The sequence below is a fragment of the Periplaneta americana genome, chromosome 5 (assembly GCF_040183065.1).
Source record: "Periplaneta americana isolate PAMFEO1 chromosome 5, P.americana_PAMFEO1_priV1, whole genome shotgun sequence".
Classification (NCBI taxonomy): Eukaryota; Metazoa; Arthropoda; class Insecta; order Blattodea; family Blattidae; genus Periplaneta; species Periplaneta americana.
The window spans coordinates 82,887,602-82,907,289 of record NC_091121.1 but is presented as its reverse complement, the minus strand read 5'-3'; the positions used below and the strand labels follow the sequence as shown (position 1 = coordinate 82,907,289).

Below are 19,688 nucleotides of genomic sequence, written 5' to 3'. Positions count from 1 at the left end.
ATATCTTAACGTTGCTACGCATTTAACAAAATTAATATTTCAAAATCTTGAAGTAAACGTGACACAGTACTAAAAGTTGAAATGGTCAATGAATCTAGATTATAACCTACTGAAAACCAGCTCTAAGTTATTATTAAATGGTTACATTTGTTATAAAAGTAGGAAAGGGACAGAAGGAAAAACTCGCTAGGTTTGTAACAAACTGTGTCAGAGGAAGTGCAATGCGAGAACCGTTACAGTAAGCTATGGTACAAGAGTAAGAGTTATTGAAGGCGATGTGGACTGTTTCACGCACCCAATGGAGAAGAGACTGATGCTGAAATTGTAAAAGCAAACCTGAAACGTATGGCAGACGAAAATTCTGAATTAAATCCTTGACAAATTTTGAGAAATAAATTACACGAAGTTCCTTCACGTGTTTTAACATTGCTACTGGAATGTGAAAATTTGAAGATAGTTATTACTCGTATAACGAGGGTGAGACGAAAAGATCTAACAAGTTAATCCAATATCGTTGACACAATGAGACACATTGGATATAATTTCTCGTTGTAGATGTCCTCTTTTATATAAAAATAGCAATAACATTCTTTTCATTTTTTTTTTCGGGAAATTTGATTTCGGACAAAATCATTCGGGAGGGAGTCTTTCGGAAGAATGGGTATTTGGAAAAAATGGAATCGGGAAAATGTCCTGAAATCCGTCCAACATCAAGACAAGCCTGGAATGTGACCTCTGCCATTGGTTTATTAGCAATTCCTTGTCCCTTCTTCGCCTGTCAACATTATGGATCGCAGTATAGGCAGCGGTCTTTGGCTGTTTGGTGGAATCTGTTTTCCAGTCCTGTTGTTCGTTTTCCTTCATTCTTTATCCTGTGGGATACAGCTCAGAATTAATGTTTAGGCTTTTTTCGTTTATCACAAGTTGAACATGTTCGTACCATGCAATTAAACAATGATTTTAATAAATAAAAGAATAACTTTTTTATTTTGCTGCACGCGAAGATTGAGTCGAATTTTCGACGCAGTAAAAACCCACAATACCTGATAAGAATTGTTCCGAAACATTTAGCAATTCTCTGTAGTTTATGAGATGATTTTTATTTTTGTCAGGAGGAATCCTAGAGTCGTGTAGTTCTCGCGTTACTAGAGTAGTGGGTGAGTAGATAAAACATGAAATAGATTTATAGTCGAATGGTTAGGTGAAAGTAGATAGGCTACATAGAATAAAATAAAATATAAATAATGTAATCAGTAGGGAGATAAGAAGTGCAGTGAACAACTAACATAAACTAAGCTTGAAAGATAAATGGATAATATAATGGAATGAAACAAAAACAGAATAAAATTAGCACATAGAAAAGTCTAAATAAAATATAATCAAAGGGACAGATAGAACGTTTTAGTTAAACAAATACGCATAGGACTATGGGTATAATAATTTAAAACAGTAGACAACTGAAGTAAGTGATAGACTATTATTACTCGACCAAGGCCAGTGGAGTCCTGCAGCTCGGAGCGGTGGCGCTATTGCTCCTGCGTTCGCAATACCGCATTGCGACAGGTCACATTACGCCCGCGGCTCCACTTACCTTAGTCGAGTAATAAATATATCGATATACAAAATTGAATAGAATAAACTATAATTAACACGAGACTAGCTGAAAGAAAAAAGTTTAAATATATTCAATTAATTATAAGAATATACAATTTGCACAAGAGAGTAGCTAGATAAAAGAAAATAAATTATGTCGATAAATAGAATGAAATATAATAAAAAATTAATGAATTCAAGAGAATAGGATATAGATAAAGATGGGATAGATAAAGGTATGAGATTAAGTATGTCGATAAATTCAATTAAATAAGGTAAAATAGAATGAATGAGTATAGATAAAATTGTAGTAACCTTTTGAAAGAGGATGAAGGAACATAAATAAGGAAAGTATCTAACTGCGTTTCATCCTTAGATTCGAACAGAAGTGCAGATGCAAATCTAGTCTTTCAGATAAAGCTCCCTGTGAAGCAGATTTGAATAATTTCAAGGGCTCCGGAACAATTTTTCCCTTGAAATTATTCAGAAGTGCAGATGTTGTAGCCATCCACAGGACTCAATCTAAGGGAATAGTTCTTGATCCCATAATCCGTTTTGAGAGGGATGCCCTGCAGGCGCAGCACGTTGATGAGGAGAAGAGATCCTTTTATGAGTCCTGCATCCCGTACCTAAATGAGAAATACATAACATTCCCACTAGTCAGTGGAGTGTTTCTGGTCTTTTATTTGGTGTACGTAGCATACTTCCTAAATTCATATGGAATATTTTAAAAGCGCTCGGTCTCCGATTTTTAAATTCAAAAAAGTTTTATTGAACATTCTTACGGATTCAATCAAAATATTACATTACCATTTATATTTTGGCCAATAATTCTATTGAATTTGCATTTCTCTGGATCGTTTTACTTAATTCCTGTATTTAATCTTTTTTGTCTTTCTAATCATTCTGCAGTGCTTTTATTATGGATCTTTATGGTCATCCTTATTGAGGGCAGATTATTTTGTTAAAAAATAAACCCCCTAATAACATCGATTAAATAGAATAGGTAACAGCGATACCAATATTTATGTTTAGGAGAAATAAATTTTCTTTCACTAGGAAAATTTCATGTTACTTTAATATGTTGGCCAGTAATGTTGTGTTGGTCAACCTGTAAGAAGAATCAAAATGGCGATAAAAGTTTGTTTTGTTCCGAATGAGTGAATTACACGAAGAGTAATCGAAAACAAGATTTACATTTGTTAAACAAAGTGCAAAAGTGAGTATACAGTATATATACATGATGTGCGATAAAATGTTTTAAGTAAACTTGAAATGAACAGTATGATGTACATGTAAATCGATGTTGTCGGTGGGTGAACAAGGAAGCTTCGGTTTGACAGTTACACCGAGTGTTGTTAATGCACTGGTATCTGAGAAAAGATCAACTACAATACGAAAATGATCACAGCCCAACAATAAGGTAGGACAAGCGATTTATTCCTGTGACTTTATTATTGTTGTTCTACTTGTTCCTACCTAACCTATCACATGGCACGAAGACCACCGGTATAACTTTCTGTTGGTAAGAACGTTTGCCTACTGATTCGGAACTTTGCTCGGCGAATGTTAAATTAGGGTACACCATTTTGTAGCATGCATGAAATCATTGGGATAACTTAGGGGCTACGTACCACAGACTTTGGGACTATATGTCACAGATATCGAGGCTATGTTTCACAGACATCTGGAATATCTGTAACAATTCCTGTGACTTTATTATTGTTGTTCTACGTTCCTACCTAACCTAACACATGGCACGAAGACAACCACCGGTATAGCTCTCTGTCGGTAAGAGCATTTGCCTACTGATCCGGAACTTTGCTCGGGGAGTGTTAAATTAGGGTACATCAACTTGTACAAAGTACTACAGTCCAAGATGACTTACCATATAGTTCCCACAAGCAACATTAATCAATTCTATCAAGCATGTTCTGATGAGTCAGATTAAAAGACAGTACACTAATACTGTGGTTATTAAAAACTTGGTCCTTTCTACATCAAGTAAGATGGACGAAGTAGAGAAGTTTGGTTAAATACAGTATTGTTACCTTTGTTTGTAGACCCACAATCCCACACAACTCAAACACCAACAACAATCTCAACTCTCTCATTCATTCATTGCTGCATTAAGATTTTGTTGCAAGACAATGGTTATAGTATTATACATAAACCCAAACGCTGAGATGAATAAACTGTTCAACTCAATAATTATTACTGGAGATGAGATTTAACTGGACATAAAATACTTAATTACTTTTCCTCGTCCCTCCTTGTCATAACAAGGTATCATAGAGACAGAATACAGTAATGAGTTCACCCCTACAAAGAGCTGTATGAAAAGTAAACTGAACAATCGAAAAAAAAATACACAGCTCTTCGTCAGACTGAGCCTTGTTAATTCAAGACCGTATAATGATTATTTAGTTTGTCCTTACTCCAAGCCATTTCCTTGTTGGAAACTTTCTGTTAGAGCTCCTACTCAGAACCTAGTCCCAAGCACTTGTCTATGGCAGTATGTACAACAAATCGTTCAGCAGTTACAGAAAAATAATGTTCTCAGACTCTCTTTATAAGCTGCAGCAGACACATAAGTAGAATACATTCCAAGCTCAATTGCCGTAACATCATAAAGAAGATGTTCCCCCTTCACCCCCCCAAACCACCACACCCCCAACTGTTGAAGTGCTAATGGATTAGTGACTAAACAAACCAAACAATAGAAAACTACTAAACAATAAGAAAAATACAATTAAAAACTTTAAAACAAAAAGATAAACAAACCACAGACATAATCATATTATAACTTCATTATAACATAGTGGTTCTTTATCATTTTAACAAAATTTCTTCTACATAATTATTGAAACACTAGTGATATTCACATTTATTCATTAAGTTCACATGTTTGTTTGAATACTGAATTGTGTTAATTTTACCAGTTAAAATATTATTTACAGTCACAGGTACTAAAAGTAACTGCAGTAACAATAAGTGTTATTCATGATATTAATTAAGTGGGTGGGGTGTTCAAGAGAGGTAATGGAATAGAAGAAATGAAATATACTATATTATAGGTACAATAGGTTAAAATTGTTATGAATAGCTGTACATGCATAGTATCCAACAGATTAGTTTATCTATATAGGTAGAATGTAATGTAAATTGTGTCATTTGAAGGAATAGAATGATGAAATTACATAGGTAGTTGAATATAGAAAATAAAATGAAAAATGATAATGTTTTTGCAGAATTGAGTAAAGAGAGAATATAATAAATAAATAGATGGATAGACAAGCAGACGGACGGACAGACAGAAAGACAGACAGATATAGATACAGACAGGCAACGCAGAAAAAAACAGACAGATAAATAAATAAATAGGTAAACAACAGAAAAAGATAGATAGATAGATAGATAGATAGATAGATAGATAGATAGATAGATAGATAGATAGATAGATAGATAGATAGATAGATAGATAGATAGATAGATAGATAGATAGATAGATAGATAGATAGATAGATAGATAGATAGATAGATAGATAGATAGATAGATAGATAGATAGATAGATAGATAGATAGATAGATAGATAGATAGATAGATAGATAGATAGATAGATAGATAGATAGATAGATAGATAGATAGATAGATAGATAGATAGATAGATAGATAGATAGATAGATAGATAGATAGATAGATAGATAGATAGATAGATAGATAGATAGATAGATAGATAGATAGATAGATAGATAGATAGATAGATAGATAGATAGATAGATAGATAGATAGATAGATAGATAGATAGATAGATAGATAGATAGATAGATAGATAGATAGATAGATAGATAGATAGATAGATAGATAGATAGATAGATAGATAGATAGATAGATAGATAGATAGATAGATAGATAGATAGATAGATAGATAGATAGATAGATAGATAGATAGATAGATAGATAGATAGATAGATAGATAGATAGATAGATAGATAGATAGATAGATAGATAGATAGATAGATAGATAGATAGATAGATAGATAGATAGATAGATAGATAGATAGATAGATAGATAGATAGATAGATAGATAGATAGATAGATAGATAGATAGATAGATAGATAGATAGATAGATAGATAGATAGATAGATAGATAGATAGATAGATAGATAGATAGATAGATAGATAGATAGATAGATAGATAGATAGATAGATAGATAGATAGATAGATAGATAGATAGATAGATAGGCAGAGAGATGGATGGATAGGTACATGGGTAGATAGATAGGCAGATAGGTGGGTGGGTGGGTGGATGAATGGATGGATGGATTAGTAGACAGACAGACAAACTAGAATAGGACTGATAGAATAATGGAGCAGGAAAGATACAAGTTGGCCCGAGGGGTGTGTGTGTGTGTGTGTGTGCGCGTGCGTGCGTGCGTTCGATTCCTTAGCATAGTCGATGGTTATGTTATTATCAACATTGCTCATTATCTTAGTTTTATTGAGATTCTTACTGATTATGAGATCTACTTACTTCCTAGCACTGATGTTATGGTCTGCTCTTTTCTATGTCTTTATATGTCCTGCTCTCAAATTTATATTTATCTTTTTATATATCTACTATGCATCAAACATGATAGACTATAATGGAATAAATAGAGTGAAGAGAATGAAATGGAGAGATAAATGGAATACGATAGGTAAATATAAGAGAAGAATGCAAAGGTGCGCAAGTGAAAGGTGGCAGTAATGACGAAGAGGATATGGTGATGTTCATGATTAGAGTACTGCAGTGAAACTTCATTTAATTAACCTTTTAATATTTCACTGCTAATTGTAATTGATAATACGATAAACTGAAGGATATATAAAAATAATATAGTGAGAATTACATAAGAAATCAAAGCAATTGGAGAGAACCGACATCCACGTCTTTCCACCACCAACTTCGCTGTTTACTTGTAAGAAACAGTCACCTAACATAAGCTACAACGCTGTTGAAATAAAATTAGATCTAGAAGCTGCGTGTTGTTTCTTATGTAACCTACTAATTACACAAGAGACAAAGAGTATCACCATTCATATTTACGTTCAAGGTTATCCGTATACAAAGTAAACAAGTCAGAAATTTGTTTATCCATAGAATTAATCTAAATTCTGACATAATATAGGGATATATTGGTAGTTTGACTTGCACGGTATATTTGATACTATTATTAGTTTAATTTTAGGGAAAACAATTGGGAACAGAAAACACCTCTTTCTCAAATACGAGCAATTGAAGAGCGCCTTGTGGTCACGTCATCTTCCAGCGTGATATGTTAATTAAACAATCGTGACGTTATTTCTGTCGTAGTGATGAGTTTAATACACGTGACTTTGTCGTAAGAAGATCCATGGAAAGAGTCTAAAGTGAGACGCTTTTGTGACGTGAAAATGATGTAAACAAGCGAGTCACATTTAATGACATAGGCCTAACAAAAATGTGTTCTTACTACTTTTAATGTATGTTTAAGTATGTTTAGTCAACAGTCCGAAGACTGATTGGAACCACATACGTGACACCAATAAGGCATTACTCATGAGGCAACTAAGCTAGGAGATAATGGAGTAGAGTGGCCAATTCTTTTCCTCCTCCATTGCATACATCGCTGACTAGTATTATACACTAATGAGACTTCAGATGTATACAAACAATATATCGTCAAGATTCCCGTACATTTTTTGCAATCTGTAATTCCCAATGACAATTTTTCTCAATGTCTTTTTCCCAAAGATATTTTTCCCAAACTGCAATTTCCCAAGACTAAAGTTCCAAATTCTTAAATTGGCCACTTTTCCTCAAAGTAATTTGCATTTGCATTCCCAAAAAATTCAAACAACACATATTTTTCCAAAATTGTTTACTTATAAATGAAAGATGATCAGTTACAAATAGAAGTCGTGGCCAATGTGGATCTTAGATAATTTAGAGTTCTGCTGTTTTCTTTGTACTGATTGTAATCAAGCACAATATTTCTTACGATGAAAGAGTAATGGAACGGAGAAAAAATTTCTCCGGCACTGGGATTTGAACCCGGGTTTTCAGCTCTACGTGCTGATGCTTTATCCACTAAGCCACACCGGTTCCAACTCTTGCGTTCCCTCTAGTAGCCGCCCTCTGCACTACATCATATATGTCTATGAACGTAGGACTAAAGTCCACACATGTGCTGAGGTGCACTCGTTATGAGTGACTAGTTGGCTGGGATCCGAGTTCAAATCCCGGTGCCAGAGAGAATTTTTCTCCGTTCAATTACTCTTTCATTGTATGATGACGCAGAATATCTGCATGGAAATATAATATATGTACTTCGGTACATTAAAATATATACAATATTTCTTATTCTTTCGTTCATACGAACCCACTTTTGCTTAGGCTTTGTTTTAACAGACTGACCCGGTGACAGTTGAGCAATGAATGCTTCGGTGTCTGCCTGTTCCTTTTGAAACTCACTAGCTTGTGTCATCTCATTTCAGTTTGGGATTTCCTCTAAATCTTCCAAATTAATTGGTTCTGTAGGCAGTTCCCTTTTCCTAAGACGCCGTAAAGTTTTCTTGAGATTTTCTCTATCTGGGAGCTGGTATAAAATTCCCCATTCAACTCTTGTAAGTTCTTACGAAGAATTTCTGCAGGAGGTTTTTCCGGGTGTTTAGTTGCAATTCTTTTTATTTGTTGAGCCACTAATTCTGCATTGATCTATTTTTTGTTTGGGGCATGAGAACGAATACTTTCTTTCAGTATGGTAATTTGTTCTCCAATCAGTAGCTCTTCATTCCTGTCTTCGATATCAATATCCTTAATCTTTGTTAATTTTTTAGTATATTCTATAGTATATGTATCCATTAAGTAGTAATTTCTTTCCTCCTGCAGGTGAAATTATAATCTGCACCATAAATTATACTAGAATTTTGTATTACACTACACCTAAATAGTATTGCCATGGATACTCGCTACAATATGTAGGCCTACTTGAAAAAATGGATTGGCAGAAATAGCCATTGGGATAATTTAACAGTGGGAATATTAGATTGGGAAAACTGTTCTAGGTGCAAATGTTTTGAGAGAAATGGCCATTGGGATAATTTAACAGTGGGAATATTAGATTGGGAAAACTGTTCTAGGCGCAAATGTTTTGAGAGAAATGGTCATTGGGATAATTTAACAGTGGGAATATTAGATTGGGAAAACTGTTCTAGGTGCAAATGTTTTGGGAGAAATGGGCATTGGGATAATTTAACAGTGGGAATATTAGATTGGGAAAACTGTTCTTGGTGCAAATGTTTTGGGAGAAATGGCCATTGGGATAATTTAACAGTGGGAATATTAGATTGGGAAAACTGCTCTTGGTGCAAATGTTTTGGGAGAAATGGTCATTGGGATAATTTAACAGTGGGAATATTAGATTGGGAAAAGTGTTCTAGGTGCAAATGTTTTGGGAGAAATGGTCATTGGGATAATTTAACAGTGGGAATATTAGATTGGGAAAACTGTTCTAGGTGCAAATGTTTTGAGAGAAATGGTCATTGGGATAATTTAACAGTGGTAATATTAGATTGGGAAAACTGTTCTAGGTGCAAATGTTTTGAGAGAAATGGTCATTGGGATAATTTAACAGTGGGAATATTAGATTGGGAAAACTGTTCTAGGTGCAAATGTTTTGAGAGAAATGGTCATTGAGATAATTTAACAGTGGGAATATTAGATTGGGAAAACTGTTCTAGGTGCAAATGTTTTGAGAGAAATGGTCATTGGGATAATTTAACAGTGGGGATATTAGATTGGGAAAACTGTTCTTGGTGCAAATGTCTTGGGAGAAATGGCCATTGGGATAATTTAACAGTGGGAATATTAGATTGGGAAAACTGTTCTAGGTGCAAATGTTTTGGGAGAAATGGCTATTGGGATAATTTAACAGTGGGGATATTAGATTGGGAAAACTGTTCTTGGTGCAAATCTTTTGGGAGAAATGGTCATTGGGATAATTTAACAGTGGGAATATTAGATTGGGAAAACTATTCTTGGTGCAAATGTTTTGGGAGAAATGGTCATTGGGATAATTTAACAGTGGGAATATTAGATCGGGAAAACTGTTCTTGGTGCAAATGTTTTCGGAGAAATGGGCATTGGGATAATGCATAACTGGGACTATCAGATTGGGAAAAATGGTTTGGGAAAACTGTCCGGGAACGTATTGTCACATATCACATATCAAGTGAGATGTAGGCCTACATATCAGCCAGAACCTCAGTCAGAGGTACTCTATTTAACTACTATTTATCTTGAATATTAATTAAATTTTTATTTTTATGTATGAATACAATTACACAATATTACAAAGCATATAAAGTTGTAAAATAAATGTAATAACTACCTATAGTAACATTATATGACAGACATAATGTATTAAAATGTCACAACAGAAATTTCTTGCAAATGAATAGCGACAATGTTTTCTTACATTTGTATGTCAATTTGAAATAATAATTAGCATAACTGTGACAATATTTTCAGATCAGTTTCTCTTACATTGATGTATGAATAACAGAATATAGTAAAGTTTATAAAGTTACAAATTGATGGAATTAATTATAAATTCTCATCAGTAATTTAATTAGGCTACTAATACAGCTTTTCTCTTTCAGACTTCTTTAGTTATTGTGTTTTAAAATCTCCATAAGATTATAAGTTTACATCTCTGTTTTAACTGCCTTTCAGAAGTCAATTTGTAACAAATAAGCTTACATTTAGTAAGTTACCGTACTCCACAAAATTATGTATGTAAGTCTGCCTGTGAAATCCCACCTTAAGTAGAAAATATCAATTTTCTGTTTTTAATTTATTGGAAAGAAGAGAAATTGCTGAACATTAAAAAAAATCATGTTTCTAGGGCAAAAATTACATTTTTTATTGAATTCTGAAAACTTTACTTTTCAAATAAGCATTTTGAGTAAATTACATTTAAAGTTGGACTTACAAAATTGGACGCTAATATAATATGTTTCCACATCGTTGGCAGCCTTGGAGCTGTATTTTATATGTAGTTCATGAAGCAAGCTAACAGATGGCATCAAGATCTCAAAATCGATTTTTTTTGTCCTGTTTGGCTTTATTATGCTCTAATGACGTAAGGTGGGATTTTCCAGGCAGTCTCACATGTATACATATTTAAAGTTTCAATTTAGAAAATTTAACTGGGAATTGAAATGACAGAACGTAGTTTCAGGCTACTCTATTGATTTATAAATAAAAAAATACAGATTATGAAACGAAAGAGAGAGCATCTTAAAATATCACCGAAAGCTATTAATCAATCCCAAAACACTTTGAAACGTCACAAAACCTTAATCAAGCGTATTGTAAAACATTTGGCAGTAATTATTTCTTTCCCCGAAACAATAAATGTAAGGAAATAAATTCAAAATACCATGTTCATAAATTTTATCAAAGTTAAAGGTAAAATAAGTACAGGGTAGAAGTGAAATAACCCTACGAATTTTTAGAGCGAATAGCTCATGTTGTATATAACAAAAAACTATAATACAATATTGGTGGAAAGTTGGTAGTTTTTCAGAAAAAATGTTTTTTTTTCTTCTCCAAATGTTTAATACCCTCTCGGTAACTATTGCGCATTAGATAGTGACTTTTGTCCATATCGATAGAAAATTTAATAAAGAATAATTTATCCCTCTGTCGTATTTCAATAACGTGGGCGGTTTTCATGTAAATTTAGTTTATAGACTTCTAATATCAAAGCACTGAACGATAAAATCCATATCGCAACGTTATAGCTAGAGATTTAGAGAAGGGAGCGCGAGGCAGTACACGTACGTTGAGTTCGTTGACCTCTTACATCTGTATTGCGATACGAAAGGAGACTTTTAGCGGCGAGGTTGCCAGACTGCTGGAACTTCCAACTAAATTTTCTAATTAACCGTGCATTTAATCACAAAACGTAACATAGGTTTTCTATCCATTCAAGCGTACCCTATCGTTCCTTTCAACTTGCAAGACTATTTCACTTCCACTCTGTAGGCCTATATCGTATATATATCTACACACCTGGCATATAATCTCGAAAGATGTAATCAAAATCAATATATTATTTAGTGTCTTCTGTCCAGCCCTTGATTTGCTGTTTACGACATTTACTATTTTGTTTTTTTCTGCCAGAGCTCTCTAAAGTCTACAGGACAGATTTTGCAGAAATATTAGGTTTCAATCACGTCAAAAAATAGGATAAGAACAGAAGAAAATAAGATGGTTTCTATTGGTTCAGAGCAATTTAAGGAATGTAATGAGTTTAAATACTTGGGTTCAGTGGTTACATGGAGCAATGATTGCAGTTAAGATATAAAAGCTAGAATTTCAGCAGGAAATAGATGTTATTATGCCTTAGGCAAAGTCATGAGAAGAAGGTATATTTCTAAGCAGACAAAATTACTATTAAACGGAACAATAATTAAACCCATAGTGGTTTATGGGTGTGAATCATGGATCATGACTGAACAGAAACAACAACAACTTAGAAGATGGGGAAGGAAAATGCTGACAAAGATTTATGGCCCTGTTAAAGAACAAAATAATTGGAGAATTCGCAGTAACTTGGAATTAGAACAAGTATATAAGAAACCTAATATAGTAACTTCGATAAAAATTAGAAGACTTGAATGGGTAGGCCAATTAATTAAAATGGAGGACGAAAGAATGGAGAAGATGATCTTCACTGGAATACTGGAGGGAAAGAGAGATAGGGGTCGTCCCAGATTGAGATGGTTAGACTGTATTGAGGAAGATTTGAGGAAAGTGGGAATAAGGAGATGGAGGAAGAGGGCAGAGAACAGAAGTGATTAGGCTATTGTTTTAAAGGAGGCTTTAGCTAAACTATAAGAGCTGTATGCTAAAAGAAGAAGAAGAAGATGATGAGGTTTCAATAGGAATTTTGGCCTGCAGAGCAGTGAAATAACGAAATAGCTGGCTGGTGAATTTAGTTGGGGGCTTCTCATTGTAAGGCAAGAAGATTACGTCGAGTAAATATGTCATGGACTTACGGGTTCACTTCTCATACTCCATTTAGTAATATTAGTAAACAATCAAGCAGTCAAATATAAGATTTGTCATTTAAATGCATTTTTAGTGTAAAGATTTGGTAGACCAATGTTAAACTATTGTTGCTGAGGATTCTGCTTTTACAAACAGATTTAGGTCTCACGCCTAGTGCTTAGGATCGAAATGATGATGCCCACAATCTGACGTCAATATTGTCGGTATGGATAATATGGGTAGCCGAGAGCTCGACGTCGAGCGAGATTTCTTTGTTGATTTCGTCGACGCGCAGCCTGAACTCTCCTGTAGCTGAAGAGTGGTCTGAAAACCAGTACCTCGGCAGTCTCCAAGTCATCGTCGTCAGCATCCATTGGCTCGTCTAGATCTTCTTCGGAGGCCTCTAGATCGTATTCCTGTAAGGCATTTCGACCACCATCAAAAGTGTTGTCAGTTGGTGTTTGCTTATTGTTGTCCAAGGATTCTCCACCAACAGGCAGGGTCGGGAGGGACAAGGCTGCAGTTACCAGGACGAGACACAGCAGTGTTACCACCTGATTAAACAGAAAATATGATATGAAAACCATGAAGTATAATTGCAAAGTATATTCAAGATTATATTCAAACTGCAATGTGTGTCTATTGACGTTAAAACAGAAAATGTGAGACACGCAATACTTTATTTAAAGACATTTCTATCTAAGAGAGCCTAATTACATTCATTGCCATTACCAGTATGGAAGAAACATACATAAAAGTGTCTAAATCAGAGGCTCTTATTCCGCTGTGCATGCACTCCTGGGATGCGTTTTAAATCTGCGCTGTATCAAGGGATAGACTGACACACAGAATACACTGCTCCGCCGATTTAGTAGAATGCGTTTGAGTATAAAGAAAGAAGGAGAACAGTACAACGTGGTCTGTTGTTTTGACGAGAATTCAAGCCTCCGCATACAGTAAGATATCATGTCACAAGCACGTTCACGTCTGAGTATTTCTTACACAGTAAAATGGCGCAAATATTAAGGATATTGCTAGAGAGTTTAAGGTAAACCTTCTTTCTTTCTTTCTTTCTTTCTTTCTTTCTTTCTTTCTTTCTCTCATTCATTCATTCATTCATTCATTCATTCATTCATTCATTCATTCATTCATTCATTCATTCATTCATTCATTCATTCATTCATTCATTCATTCATTCATCCATCCATCCATCCATCTTTCCATCCATCCATCCATCCATCCATCGATCGATCGATCCATTCATTCATTCATTCATTCATTCATTCATTCATTCATTCATTCATTCATTCATTCATTCATTCATTCATTCATTCATTCATTCATTCATTCATTCATTCATTATAATTTTATTCATTCATTCATTAGTGGTTGATTTATTAATTTATTATTGTATTTTATAGATATATTGTTGGAACTAAAATTAATTTGTACGAGAAAGTTGTATCAGATTCACTTTTTTTTTTAAATTTATTTATTTATTTATTCTTTTGCTAATAATTTTAACATAAAATATAATATATACAGAAAAACTTTAGCTCGCCCCTGAAAGAGTAGAACTCGTGCTCAGGGGGCGGATTCCTGAATTGAAATAAAAATGAATTGACAATTCTTAAATACCCATTCCCTTTTGATCGACTTTTTACTGTCCATAATATTCCTGGATTTTCAAGTTGTACCCAACCATGATGCTTGTCGATTGCAGAGGACTTGCTCTGCGTGTTATATCTAAGTGAATGAATGAATGAATGAATGAATGAATGAATGAATGAATGAATGAATGAATGAATGAAGTGGATTTATTCATATACAATTATACAAACTCATGTACACAAGATTCTTCGCACGAGCCTGTACGGCCATTCGTGCTGTTATATCTAAGTGGTAGACATTGACTTTCTTCTATATCGACGGAGCAGTGCACATCGCTCAGTTTCGGGAATGAAACTACAGTTGTGTTGGTTTGAATGTTCTATTTTTTTTTTCGGTTTACAAATAATCGATATTTTAGGGAAATGTTAGGAAAGAACACAGAAAAATAGTGGGTTTTGAATGGCGAGTGACATACGCAATAGTCTGATGAAATAAGAAGAAATATCAGACAATAGGAATTTTATTATTCTCATGTATCAGGTGATACTGAAAGAAGTTTCTCGCGATATAAAATCATTTTAAGTGATATCTATAGAAAGTTCAAGTTCCGTAACTTGTGAATGCACATTATTATTCACTGCAAAGATCACGAGGGAAATGGAGATCAATCAGGGCTCTACCATGAGTTTATATGTAATATAGTTGTTACATAGCTCCAATTGATCACGCTTTATTTCATAGTTGGTCAGAACTTTTCAACAGCGCTCCACTATATTGGGAGTTGACTATCCTCCACGAACACGAAGCAACGACCTGTTTGTTTCTATCTTTATCTGTTGCATTACCTGTGTTCGAAGTACTGTATACCTAATGTGTCTTTAACTTCAGTCTTTAGTTAGCGGGAATACTAAGCCTAGAATTTAATTAAGGATACTCAATATATTTTCTCTTCATATGAAGGAACATTTCGAAATTAGTGCCAGCTCACAACTATGGTTCATTCAAAGTGTACTTATTAGTACTTTAATATCATAGAGCTCGCCATTACGAATCGAATGAGTGGTGACACAATTCTGTAGCTGCTCTCAATGCCGAGATATTAGTGATTACGAAAATTTAACGCCCTCATACCTTTAGCAAGAAGAGGTGGCGTCATTGCGTGTGGTTACACAAGTTACATTGGTTCATGACCTAACTATTTATAACATTGGCATTCAGCTATGGCTTACACCAGGCATGTCAATTGATGCCCACAGGAGCAAGCGCGCGCTTTAGAGTCCAGGAGAGCCTGAGCGCTTTACATAGGAAAGGAAAGAGACAGACGAAAGAGGTGGTATATGCCGCTAGGTCGAGCTATATTCAGGGATGGCCAGCACTGATTCAATAGATAAAGAGAAGAGAACTTATTAAAACTGTATCCATGTTAATTTTTAGATTTGCCTGAGAAGTATAAGTGCATTATAAGAATGTAAGTTTTAATTTTAATGCTCATTTTTCACAAGTTTAATTTTTTTATTCTAAAGAAATATTTTCTCAGCTTCTTTTTTTATAGAAAAGTGAAATTTTCAGATATAGGCCTGTTTATTTAGTAGCCTTACAGAATGTTTTCGTGAATCTAACGTACCGTAAATACGTATTACTGAAGATAGTGTATTGAAAATTTTGAAAATATATGCATGGAAATTGCTTGTAAGGAAATGAATTAACAAAGCAACTACTGTTACATCATAAGCAAAAGATACGTGCCCATGTGTTGTAAAAATGTCAGCTCTATAGCTTCAGCACATTTCGAGAAAATAATTTAATATTCTGATGATAGGAAGTTGCTCACAAATCTCACCTTAAAAGCATAATGCGATAAGAGTTTTGTTATGTAATATTAGTTACACTTAAAACAAATACAGTACCTAGGTAACTTTGCTTTGTACTGTAATATTGTTTTGATTAGTTTATTGATTACTTTTGTAAGGCTAAAGATACCATCAATATAAATTCCAACTTATCATGTCATACTCAATCTCTTTCTTTGGAATATCACTTTCTTTATGAATGATGTGTCTCATCCACTTAATACAGTATAATATTATACTACTATGGGATTTAAGTGAATATTCCTTCTTAACTCTCTATTATGTTATTAAGATTTAAAACACAAGTGCAATATTAAGACATTAGTGTTAGTACTTTTGTTTTACAGACAATATAGATAATATTAAACAGAAAGAAGCCATATAAAAATAACGACATAAAATTTCACGTTCCGTTTGAAGTTTGTGCACCACTGTTTTCTTAATCCAACAGGTTGCTTATTCATATACATAACCCTTCCTCTTTCCATACTTAGCGCTTGCTGCCCGCGCAAGACGTCAAGGTCAGAAAAATGCGCTTGCTTTGACATCACTGGCTTATACTGTTGTTACAGTAACCATTTGAAATTCTGCAATTTTTTGTTTCATAATGAATCAGGGAAATAACAATTCGTATGTCTAAGAAGAAATGAAAAGTAAATTACTATTTCTTCCTTTCCACCAAGAATAGCCCACTTTGGTCACTTTTTTACATTAAGTGCGATTCTCATTTTGGGTAGATTATAAAAATAGTAGACCTAAAGCGGAATCTTAAAAATGATGAAGCACGCTCCACTCTCTATTGAATAAAAGTAGATAATATAACCTAGAGTTTGAGAGTCATTGTTGTAAGTTTTGAAGAAACTCAATTTATTAATAAAAAATTATGTTTTATTTAACGACGCTCGCAACTGCCGAAGTTATATCGCCGTCGCCGGTGTGCCGGTATTTTGTCACGAAGGAGTTCTTCTACATGCCAGTAAATCTACGGACATGAGCCTGTCGCATTTAAGCACACTTAAGGCCAGCACTGTACTGACTGTGCCACCCAGGCAGACTGAACTTACTAATAAACATATAAAGAATATACAGAAAAATTTGATCTTAATTCCGAAAAAATCACCTCCAAAGCCCAGAAATTAGTCACACTAGAAATTTGTATTATTATTGTTTGTGCTATGTCGAACATATATAAATTATATATGTGGAATAAGTTGCTTCAATTGCCCTTTCGAATTCTGAATACTACACATAGAAATTCCAAGGAATTATTATTATTATTATTATTATTATTATTATTATTATTATTATTATTAATCTACCTCTCCGGTCTCCAGATGTATTAAACATGCTAACTTACATTTCGATCCATTCAATGTATAGAAGTATTAGAATATGGCAATGTCATTCCTAATATTATTTGCATAATCCCTATACACAAATTGGTAGTAAGAATCAACTCCTTTCCCTAATATTTTTTAGTATTAATTCTTGTAAATTAATTATTTTAATCTATATTCTTTATTTTGTTGTTAACTCAAGTATTTAATTTGTATCATAGTTGTTCATTTTTATGTATTAATTGTATCACTGTGCTGGACTTTTATTGGCCAATGGCTGTTGTCCAGCACATAAATATCAATAAATATCAAATATTACTATTATTATTATTATTATTATTATTATTATTATTATTATTATTATTTACTCAAATAAATTTTGAAGTCAGGGCAAACCGACTTATATTATGAGGTAGTCTCATTATGGTGACAATGATGATGATGATGCTGGTGGTGGTTATGATGATGATGGTGATGGGTTTCAAAATGGGTAGAAAATGTCGTAGCCTATTAGGCCTACTTAATGAAGATCCATTACAAAGTTTCTGTTCATTCAAATACGTCTGGCTCGATCCATGCATTTACAGATTACTTTCTGAAAAGTTTACTATCTATTATTCTGAAATACTTACACTAAAGTTCTTCATGTTGACGATGTTTTCCCGTTCCTCTGCCAGTTGCTTATCAGTCTCTGGACTTGTAGAGATTTGATTCGCTCATGGCGGACTCCACATATTTATACAAATACGAGAAACAGGAAGCATTATTCAAAATGGTGCAAGAGGTCGGAATTCACAATCCTGACCATTCATCAGGAAATGATTCCCCTGTTTTCCGGCGAAGACACACTTACGCACTAGAATTTTGTGGAATCCCCTGAACAATAGTGCTAATTGTCAAATCACTCGTCTTTAGTTCTTAAGAGCTTCGATTCTCGTCATGGAAGTGCAACCACAAAGAAGTGTTAATTTGTATTAATTATACAGTACAAGGTAGAAAAGGTTCATTGTATTGCTTCTGGCGCCTACTGAAACTAAAGATCCGATAGAATTATGAGTGTCTTGTATATAAAACTATAAACAGACAGCGGATTTTCGATCCCTACACAGCAACAAGACGTCACGTCCCTTGGTGTAAGGAGGGAGATTAGCATTGAGTTCAGTGACCTCCCCGCATCTGACATACACCTGACGTTCAGTATCGGGACCCAAAATCCGCTGTTTGGTTATAATAAGATTCTGATATCAAGCAAACAATAAGTAGGTCCAATGAACGAAGTTTAAATATGATTGTAAGAATGTAGTGAATTATTAATGCACATATGCATAAAAATTCATAACATTTGCTCTCATTCATTCATAGTTTTTCGATCCAAGAGCAGGTCTTTCACTGCAAACCCAACATTCTCCAATGTTTCCTTTTATCTGCATTCTTCTTAGTCTCCAAATATGATCCAAATATATTAATGCCGTCGATCATGTGACATTTTCCTCTACCCCAACTTTTCTCCCCTTGACCATTCCTTCTAGTACACCCTTCAGTAGGCAGTTTCTTCTTAGCCAGGGACTCAACTAATTTATTTTTCTCTTCCTGATCAGTTTCAGCATCATTCTTCCTTCAGCCGCTCTTTCCAACACAGCTTCATTTCTTATTCTGTCTGTCCATTTCACACGCTCCATTCTTCTCCATATCCACATTTCAAATGCTTCTATTCGCTTCTCTTTACTTCCTCGTAATGTCCATGTATCTGCCCTATACAATGCCATACAAACATTTCACTAGTCTCTTCTTTAGTACTTTTAGCAGAGGTCTGCAGAAGATACTTCTTTTTTATTAAAAGCTTCCTTTGTCATTGCTGTATTCCTTTTGACTTCCTGGCAACAGCTAATGTTACTGCTTGTAGTACATCCAAGTATTTGAAACCGTTCACTTGCTCTACTGCCTCATTTAGGACTCGCATGTTTACCTTCTTTATTTTTCATCCGATAACCATAGTCTTCGTCTTGTTTACATTGATCTTCATCCCATAGTACTCACAGATGTTATTTAGCTCCAGTAGCAAATCCCTTAGTATTGTCTGCTCTTCTGCTAACAACGCCAAACACTTTATTCTTCTTCCTCCTACTATTACCCCTCCTATGTTCTGATTTGCTCTATCAATATGAAATATTACAATTATTTTATTCGTGATAATAAAACTGAAGTCCTTG

General features: G+C 34.1%; 1 protein-coding gene and 1 long non-coding RNA gene across 2 annotated transcripts in view; one reads left to right on the top strand and one right to left on the bottom strand.

Annotated features, from left to right (window-relative positions):
* Positions 1-2,701: 2,701 nt before the first annotated feature.
* The window catches only part of LOC138699916 (uncharacterized), a 36,861-nt gene continuing 19,874 nt past the window's right edge, over positions 2,702-19,688 (top strand). Inside the window, exon 1 of the long non-coding RNA XR_011332130.1 lies at positions 2,702-3,016. This is a non-coding gene — a long non-coding RNA (uncharacterized lncRNA). The remainder of the gene's footprint in view (positions 3,017-19,688) is intronic.
* LOC138699914 (uncharacterized) lies at positions 11,678-18,210 on the bottom strand. Its single transcript, XM_069826110.1, has 2 exons — positions 18,111-18,210; positions 11,678-13,234 (listed from the first exon to the last, which is right to left on the bottom strand). Exons 1-2 carry the CDS (start codon positions 18,123-18,125, stop codon positions 12,893-12,895), a joined length of 357 nt encoding a protein of 118 aa, XP_069682211.1. The 5' UTR covers positions 18,126-18,210; the 3' UTR covers positions 11,678-12,892.